Below are 9,356 nucleotides of genomic sequence, written 5' to 3'. Positions count from 1 at the left end.
GGCTGTTGTAACAAGTGAATGTCCCTGGTGTGGGATCAAATAAAGTCTTATGTTATCTTATCTTATCAGTACATGCAAAGTGTCTGGTACACAAGGAGCAGTCATATTGATTACAAAATTCACTGAACAAAATATCAGCACAAGTCATGGGACCAAAATGTTCAATGTGATTTCTCAATAGACATGAGATTTTATTATTTATTCATGCTCATAGAGTTTGTTTTCCTCTCAAATGATGGGCACATATTCACATCTGAAGCCATGCTGTGTCATTAGTATTCAATACAGATGCTTTTTGTATGAAAACTATATATGTAACTAAAGTTTCAAGTCTTTAATATTGTCCAATGCTATACTGTATGTCTATTCATGGCATCTATTGTATAGTACTGCAATGTCCATGCTCACAAAAACATCAGTGTCATTCATCACGTCATGGAGCAAGAACAGTCACACTCACACTTCCTGACGAGCAGTTTCACAACTTTTGAAAAAAAAAAAAAAATTGTAAGAGGAAACTGACACAGAGTCAAAGCCAAAGCCACAATCCTCAGTAAATGTCCCACACACAATACATCACAAATCTGAGGAACCACAAGTGCCAAATTAGATAGCAGATAAATCACAGGGGCAAACACGCTGCAAGGTATCCCACCCCAGAAAAGGAGTGGGGCAAAAAAAACAATACTGAGGAGTGTCTGTCTGTGCCACGGCTATCCCTGTTCGTGTCAGGATGTCGGTCTCTCGTCTCAGGGTGAAGACCCTGTTCTTCTTGTTCTTCATACTCAACATGACCTCCGGTAAGACCTCACACTAACTCATGTCATTTATAGGCCCTAGGCTTATGTCAAGGTAATTGTACTATAAGGACTTTTATCTGCCATAGTATGTATGTATGCATGTTTGTATGTATGTATGTATGTATGCTTGTATGTATGCATGTATGTATGTATGTATGTATGTATGTGTGTGTGTGTGTGTGTGTGTGTGTGTGTGTGTGTATGCATGTGTGTATCTGTATGTATGTATGTATGTATGTATGTATGTATGTATGTGTGTATGCATGTGTGTATCTATGTATATATGTATATGTATATATGTATGTATGTATGTATGTACTGTATGTATGCTCATCTGAGTTTGTGTAGATCTATAGATCTGGGACCAAACATATCGAATGATTGAAATCTGTATCAACGGGTTTTTCACAGGCACTTGTGAGGAAGCAGAGGTCGAAACTGTAGTCAGTGTAGAGGGAGACTCAGTCACTTTTGTCTGCCAGTACAATGTGATCAAACAGCTCTGCAGACCACCTGATGGCAGGACTAGCTGCAATGTAGATGACCTTCTTGTCATAGCAAGCCAAAACATGAACACACAACACGGGAGATACTTTTTAAACATGGGCGGCGATGGCAGGCCTTTCAATGTAACCATCACTGCCCTAAGAGCAGAGGATGCTGGGATATACCTATGTGGTTCATCTGTGGTCAGACTGACAATTGAAAAAGGTACGTGGGGATGTGTTATGTCCAAAAATAAAGTGGTGTGCACAGACTGTATGAATATATAAATTGGACAAATCCTCTGGGCCGTCTCCCATAGGTTTTCTGAAGAGCAAGTATAAAAGCTGAAAATAGGAGGCTATGAGTGGCACCATGTTTGTTATGATCACTATGTGGGGTAAGCCTGTGGGTGAGGCTGAATCATTTGACAAGAAACAAGAAGTGATACTTTAGCATGGGATAGATCTATTTGAAACTGTAATATGTGGCATGAAGCAGCAGTCACAAGACAAAGAAGAGCTCCACAAGAAATATCTAGGTTTAGGAGTCACCCCATGGGTAACACAACATGAGGAATGAGGATATAACAACGTTATATCAGTGTCATGGATGACAACAGTAATAGACCCCCTTAACTACAAAATGGTATATCGCTATAGTTATAGACATTGAATTACCCTGAATCAAGAAACAATTCATGGGACATTCCAGGATTTTGGTACATTTCAGGGGTGGCCACTTCTGAAAAATTGATCTTCAATTTGATCATTTTTAGTCATATATTTATTAACTACAGGTAATAGACTATCAAAAAGTTTGATTCGTCAAGCTCAGGTATCGAAGCAGTTTTTTTTACATTAGATGCTATGCTTGGTATGCAACTTAAAGTAACAGGGTTGCGAGTAACAGGGTTGCAAATCTAGGCTAAGTTGTGGTTTACCCCAGGAACAGATGCTAACTGTAAAATTTAGCTATGTATACAAGTATAGTTTATGAGTATTTGACTCTACTCAATATTAGTCGTACAATATGAGTAACAGAGTTGGGTTCACTGAGTGACACACGCAACTTGGACAAACATATTTGGAAAAAAAAAACCTGAAAATTGTTAGAGCACTTCCCTTTGGTCTTGCCATGTGGGCAGAAAATGTCCTTGTGTTGTAACTTCCTTTGTGCCAGTAGACAAATATTTTTAACTCTTTCTCTGCCAGGTAAAATTCCTTATGGTAACAGGGTTGCGCGCATGTTGTGGGACACAACTTAATAGCATAAAAACTGTAACATGCAATACAATGTAGATCAAAGAAATTGTTTTCATAAGTAAAGGAGATGAATATCAACAATATACAAGAGGAAGTAATTTATTTAGAGCTTATTTTAATTGTTAAATTTGGCAAAGGAGTTGGTCACCCAATGTGTGGGACAAGAGAAAATGGCCATTTTTTGAGGTGGTCCAAAGGTATTCGGTCTTTTGAATAATATCTAAGGAGCTTATTTTTCCACCAAATTTTACAGTTTGTCTTATAACAAGTACATTATTCACAAAAAATAGTCATTTAGATATTTTGGATATGTACATTTGAGATTTAAGTGGTGGGACAGGAAATGTACCAAAATCCTGGAATGTCCCTCATACCTTTATTTATTTCTATTGTCATGATATAAAGCCTACACTGTAAATTTAATTTGTATAATTCACTATAAAATACTGGCGTTTATGATTGACAGAACTAACTTATCTTGTCTTATACACAATGTATAAGACATTATTGTAAAAATAACTGTCAATAATAAATAATAACATCTAAAGTAGTATATTGCGGTACTGAAAATGTAGGCTGTTTTTTTCTTCTTCTTTTTATTTGATGACGTGTTTGATGTAAGATTTTTTCTATATTATATTTTCATGACTTTGTGTTTACATTAATTCACATGGGCCCGCCATCCTCCTCAGCTCTACAATGACAGTGTATGACGGAGATTGCGTATTGTATTGTGGTGTGAATCAAACTCACTTAGTGTGTTGTCTTATTAGCCTTCAGGCCCATAATACTTGTTGTATCCCTGGCTGTTGCTGTGGTGGTGGTGGTGGTAGGAGCTGCCATACTCCTGTTCTTCAGGTACAGAAGACACAATAGACCAGGTGGGTCCTAACCAGTTACTACTATTGCAGTAGTATGCCTTCATAATATACATTATGAAATATAGAAATGACCGTGTGTAGACAGTTACGTATATGCCTGATGAGTGTGGCCACACATGAACACAACACACACACACACACACACACACACACACACACACACACACACACACATACATTCATACAAACACAAAGACATAAATACACACATAGACAAATGTGCAATTGCAAGTCCTCTTACTGGGAGTGAAATATTTCTTTCATTCCATCCTAGTCATCTGGAACATGAGGCATGCTCAATCCAACTCATGTCAGGTGAGGTCTTGTCTTTCTGTCTTTCTGTATCTGTCCATCTATCAATTTCTCTGTGTCACGTGAGGTCACTGTAGCTTTGCGCTGCAATCCACCGGACCGATTCACAGGGGCGGACCTGCCGTTAGGCATGGTCAGGCAATTGCCTGGGGCCTCGGCCACCAGGGGGCCTCGTCATCCCCGTATCGTATTTATCGTATTTTTTTTTAAATAAATGATCACCGCGCATCCAAACAATATATTCTAATCCATAATAAAGATTGAAAAAAAATATTTTGCCTCAAGATTGCTCATAAACTCATTATAAAATCAAATGACTGCAGGTCTGCTTCCTGTCACCATAGCAGCAACTAGCTAGTCTGAACGAGGTCTTGGTGAGGTGTGGAGTTGAGTGATTGACAGCAGCCATGAAACGTTTCCAGAGTGGAAGTGATAAAAGAAAAAGGGAGGAGGAAGAATTTAGAAAGAAATTGCCTAAATTAACCAACTTCCACGGAAGAAAGTAATTTGGATAGTGACTATATAGCACTACATATTCTTCTACTGATGATGATGATGATTATGATGTTGATCTAAGTGAAACAGTCGTGAGGGACAAGATCACTGTCACTGCCGAAGTTCGGACTGGTGCTGGTGGTGCTGCTACGTACACCATTTCAGTAGCAGAAGCTTTGGGGATCCTTTGCCTTGGGCCCCAAAGTGTCCAGGTCCGCCCCTGCCGATTCATGCCCACTGTCACCACTCGCAACACTCGTTTCCTCATCCGATAACATCCGATAAATCCGATATCCGATAAATGCGTTTTTAACAAGATGTCGCTGTCTCTCTCTATCTCTCTGTCTCTATCTCTCTCTCTCTCATTCAAATACATTGTATTTGCTTCCAAAATATTATAAGATTGGTCAGGAATATGGTGATGTGTGACATAGCTGGAATCTATGAATCAATGATTTATCAGAGGACTTAATGTAAAACCACATGCAGGTCCAAAAGAGTACTATGGCAGGATATAAGGAATACATTTCATTAATGGAACTCTTTCTCCTTCATATCTTAAGTTGGAACAGACAGACTGCACATATGAGGAGATTGTGGACACCAATACCTCCACCAATACCTCAAGGACTGCAGATGCTGGACTTGACAGTGTTGTTGCTATGGCTCAATTACCTAGGGTGCCCTGTGTTGACCCCACATATTCTCTAGCTGCATTACCCACAATCCCCTCTGATGACCCCTCATACTCTGTTGCGGAATTACCCACAATCCCCTCTGATGACCTTACATACGGCCACGGCTGAGCTAACCACGATTCCATCTGATGACGCTGCATACTCTCTTGCTCAATTACCCACAAGTCCATCTGATAATTCCACGCATGAGTGAAACTAGGCCAGTTGGAATTACTTCATACAGACCAAGGAGTTTTGGGGTGCTGAACCACTTATGATGATATTCTTAGCTGAAAATAAACTTTAAAATAATTGTGATATTGATCTGAAATCATTTCGCCCAGCCTTACTTGCTGAAGTGATTGGTTGTTGTTGAACAAAAGAGCTGGTCATTTGCACATCAACCAGTTGAACAGGTCAACCAAAATAAATAGTCATACATTTTATTAAAGCCATTATATGTATTTTTCATAATTGTTACTAAATTTGTGTATACATAAATACTGTAATTTTTGCTGTAATATGTAAATATGTGTGATTGCCACAGAAATGTGCCAAGCCACTTAGACACAGGTGAGCTTGATGTGTTTTCAGAACTACAGAGATGTGTAGTAATGTTCTAGAGTATAGTGCCCCCTTGTGCTTGAATGATACAGTACATGTCTGCAAGTCTGCAATTTCCTATGCTTTTTTTTTATTTAGCTGACACTTTTGTCCAAACTGACTGAAATAAATCAATTGCAGGATGACAGTCCCTTAAACTGTTCAAGTGTCTTGCTCAAGGGCACAACTAAGGCACCAATGAGAGAATTGTTTGTCTCAGGCTGACTGCATGACTTTCATTCATTCTTTAATTCATTCATTCATTCATTACCTACATGTATTTAGAACTAAGCCTACAGCCGACATCAAGAAATATGCTGTGTCACCTTGTAGTGGCGTTCAACCTTAATACAGCCCTTGGAAGCGCATAGCAGGAAAGGTGCTTAAGTCAGAATGCGCGCAAGAGTAATATACATAAGAACAGTGGTCCACAAATTACGGCCCGTCACTTCATTTTGGGTGGCCCCCCAAAACACGTCTGTGGTATATAGCATCCTGTCGGCTCAGGAGTACAACACCGTGAAACTATAACCTCCTTAATTTCCCCCATTCGTTCTCTATGGCGAGTCTTACAGTAATAGTATACATGTAATACCCTTTATATACACTGGTGGTTCTTTTGGCGCTGTTTCAAGTTTGTGATTGAAAACGGAATGAAATGTAGGTCTACCTGCAAATGATGATGGAGTTAAGTCATTTAGAGACGAGACAGACTAGTCCAGGCAGTGACGTTAAACTGGAAGTAGGTACATAATATACTTTATTGTTTATGGGTAATTCATCGGGATTTATTTTTTTTTGACAGTCTATGGTAAAAATAGTCGCATCAGGTAGAACCTTTTTTTTATTATTCAGAATTAACATTTATTTATTAAATAATTGATTGCGCCTGACTCTGTCCACGTGATCTACCAGAGTCAGCTGGGAGAAGCTCGAAAAGATGACCCTGGAAACACCAGCTGATGTGATTCACATAGCAGATATCGCGGCTATGGTTTAAATGTCCTTCCTATTCATTAAACTTAACATAATGACTGACAAAATAAATTACTATGGTGTTTAATAAACAATTGTAGACATAAATTTAACAAGTCATCATTATATCACATCAATTAAGTGTTTTCTGTAGGCTAGGTTACTGTGTCAGACTGGTTTACTGGTTTAGACTACAGCCAAAAAATCAACAACTTGGCTATGAATACGTTTTCAGTAGCCTGCCACTGTTGCAGAAATCACATATAAGAAGGTATCCTTTTGATTTTCTGTACATTTTTGCAGTTCTTAAGTGAGAAAACAAAGACATTCCTACGAAATACTGTCTTAAGAAGGCTTTGTGAATACCGAGTGAAAGTTAAAATGGTGGTAATTTCAAATATTTTTTTCCAGCACTTCATAGAACTCTAATAGCTTGAGAACTTTAAATTATGTGTAGGGTATTACATATTCTCAAATTGAGCTGTCTATGCAAAGACATTTTGAATAAAATATACTTTTGGGAATGCTAAAGTCTTTTTATTAGTAAAATTGAGATAGTCCTACCGCACACTGTTTTGACGTTTCACTTGATTTTATTCAGAGCGAACAACGCGTTTCGCATATAGCGTCCTCAGGTTCGCTCAGGTATGGTCTGAGCTCTCAGGTGTGTCTTTAATTACCTTCTAGTCACATGACCAGTTGTTTGTAACGTCCATTTTAAATGCCAATATCCCATATTCCCATAAACAGATAAATACAATCAACAGACAAAGATATTGAACACGTCCGCAAAGATATACAATATACAATATATACACAATTCTTATCAAATATATACATATATACATAATTATCATCATCAAAAATAGTGTCATCAAAAGTCCAACAAGATCAAAGAGTTTTGCAGAAACAGTACATATAGGTCACAGGTATCATCAATGCATCACCAATGCCACAAATACAGCTAAACCAGTGGGCAATACCCCATTGTCTATACACTTACATTTACAGAAAACAGCTTAAGTCCTGTGATTCATTCATGCCAGCGGGTTCAAGAGTGGACAGTTCATTTATCCAAAAGGCCTCTCTTCTCAAGAGCTGTTTGACTATGTTACCACCTCTAGGGTTTGGTAGTACCCTCTCAATGCCAATAAACCTGAGGGAGGCAACAGAACCATGCTTTTTTTCAATGTAATGTCTAGCAATGGCATAGTCAAGATTATTGTTTCTAATGGCTGCCTTATGTTCTGCTATTCTCAGCTTGAGGTTGCGTTTGGTCTGTCCTACATACATAAGGCCACAAGGGCATATCAGTGCATAAATGACATGGGTAGATAGACAATTTATAAATTCTTTGATCTTGTACTTTCGTCCAGTATGTGAGTGGCTGAATGTTTTAGTGTCAAAAGTGTTGGCGCAATGGGCACATCTACCGCATCTATAATTCCCATAGACTTGCTGAGAAAGCCAGTTAGTCTGTGTGGGTTCCTGGTACACGGAACTAACCACCATGTCTCTAACATTCCTGCCTCTTTTGAAACAGAAACGAGGTTTGGAAGAAGACAAATGGTTGAGATTTGGGTCGCATTGTAGGATTCTCCAGTGTGTATTTATGAACTTTTTGACTTGTCTCGAAGCCGTAGAATATTCTGACACAAACACAATTCTATTTTCTTGATTATGTTGTCTAGGGCGAGGATGTAATAGCTCTCCTCTATCCTTCTGATTGGCCCTTTCTCGAGCTATATCAATAAGAGCCTGACTGTACCCCCTCTGTTTGAATCTTTCTCCCATCTCATTAGCCTTAATGTTGTAGTCCTCTTCCCTGTTGCAGATTCTTCTCAACCTGACGAATTGTCCATAAGGGATGTTATCAATGAGATGGTCTGGATGGAAGCTGGTGGCATGCAATAAGGTGTTTCTATCCGTTTTCTTACGGTAGATGGAGGTGTCTAATTTTCTTTCACCATTCACCGTAATTAATAAGTCTAGAAAGTGGATTGTCTGTTGACTAAATTCCAGAGTAAATCTCAGATTCGGGTAAGTGGCATTAATATAGTCATTGAAAGCCATGAGTTGATCTTCACTGCCAGAGAAACCCAAGAGGATGTCATCAATAAATCTGTGATAAAACAATACATTGACAGCAAAAGGATTGTTGTTAAATATGAATTTTTCCTCCCATAAACCCATATATAAATTTGCATAATTGGGAGCAAACGGTGACCCCATGCTTGTACCTTGGGTTTGTAGGAAGTATTTTTTATTGAACATGAAATAGTTCGATTTCAGAATGAACTTAGTGAGTTTCATCAGTAGTTCAACAGGAAGTTCATGTTTTTTAGAGTCCAAGTAGAAGTCCATAGCTTCCAGCCCCCCCTCATGGGGGATGTTGGTATACAATGCCTCAACATCAAAGGTCACTAGAAACGAGCATTCAGGCATACAAATGTCAGTCAATAAGTTTAGGACATCAGTAGTGTCTGCCACATAGGAGGGTAAAGTTTTTACAATGTCCTTAATGTAGAAGTCCACAAATTGACTTAAAGGTTCTGAGAGTGAATTTTTACTCGCCACAATAGGTCTGCCTGGGGGATTCACTAACCTTTTATGAATTTTAGGCAGTAAGTAGAAAGCAGGAGTGATAGGATGTTCTACTCTTAAAAATTCAAATTGTTTTTTAGTCAACCATTGGTTTTGTAATGCTTCATTCAAAATGGAATCCCTCTCCTCTACAAAAGCATCTAAAGGGTTATGCGGCAACTGTCTGTAGAAGGAGGCATCTTCAAGCTGTCTAAAGGCCTCCGCTATGTAGTCCTTTGTGTTTTGCACTACTATAGCCCCTCCTTTGTCTGCTGGTTTGAT

The 9,356-nt window shown here is 38.6% G+C and overlaps 1 protein-coding gene across 1 annotated transcript; it reads left to right on the top strand.

The window, feature by feature from the left end:
* The first annotated feature begins 564 nt into the window (after positions 1-564).
* LOC143133160 (uncharacterized) lies at positions 565-5,628 on the top strand. The gene is made up of 5 exons (XM_076292961.1): positions 565-800; positions 1,212-1,511; positions 3,322-3,429; positions 3,704-3,744; positions 4,800-5,628. Exons 1-5 carry the CDS (start codon positions 734-736, stop codon positions 5,040-5,042), a joined length of 759 nt encoding a protein of 252 aa, XP_076149076.1. The 5' UTR covers positions 565-733; the 3' UTR covers positions 5,043-5,628.
* Positions 5,629-9,356: the final 3,728 nt, after the last annotated feature.

The sequence above is a fragment of the Alosa pseudoharengus genome, unplaced genomic scaffold (assembly GCF_046254945.1).
Source record: "Alosa pseudoharengus isolate Yale_2024_CS ecotype anadromous, Long Island Sound unplaced genomic scaffold, YU_APseudo_1.1 YU_APseudo_1.1_scf_1, whole genome shotgun sequence".
Taxonomy (NCBI): domain Eukaryota; kingdom Metazoa; phylum Chordata; class Actinopteri; order Clupeiformes; family Clupeidae; genus Alosa; species Alosa pseudoharengus.
Note: the sequence above shows the minus strand (reverse complement) of the source record. Positions and strands in the feature narration are given on the sequence as shown.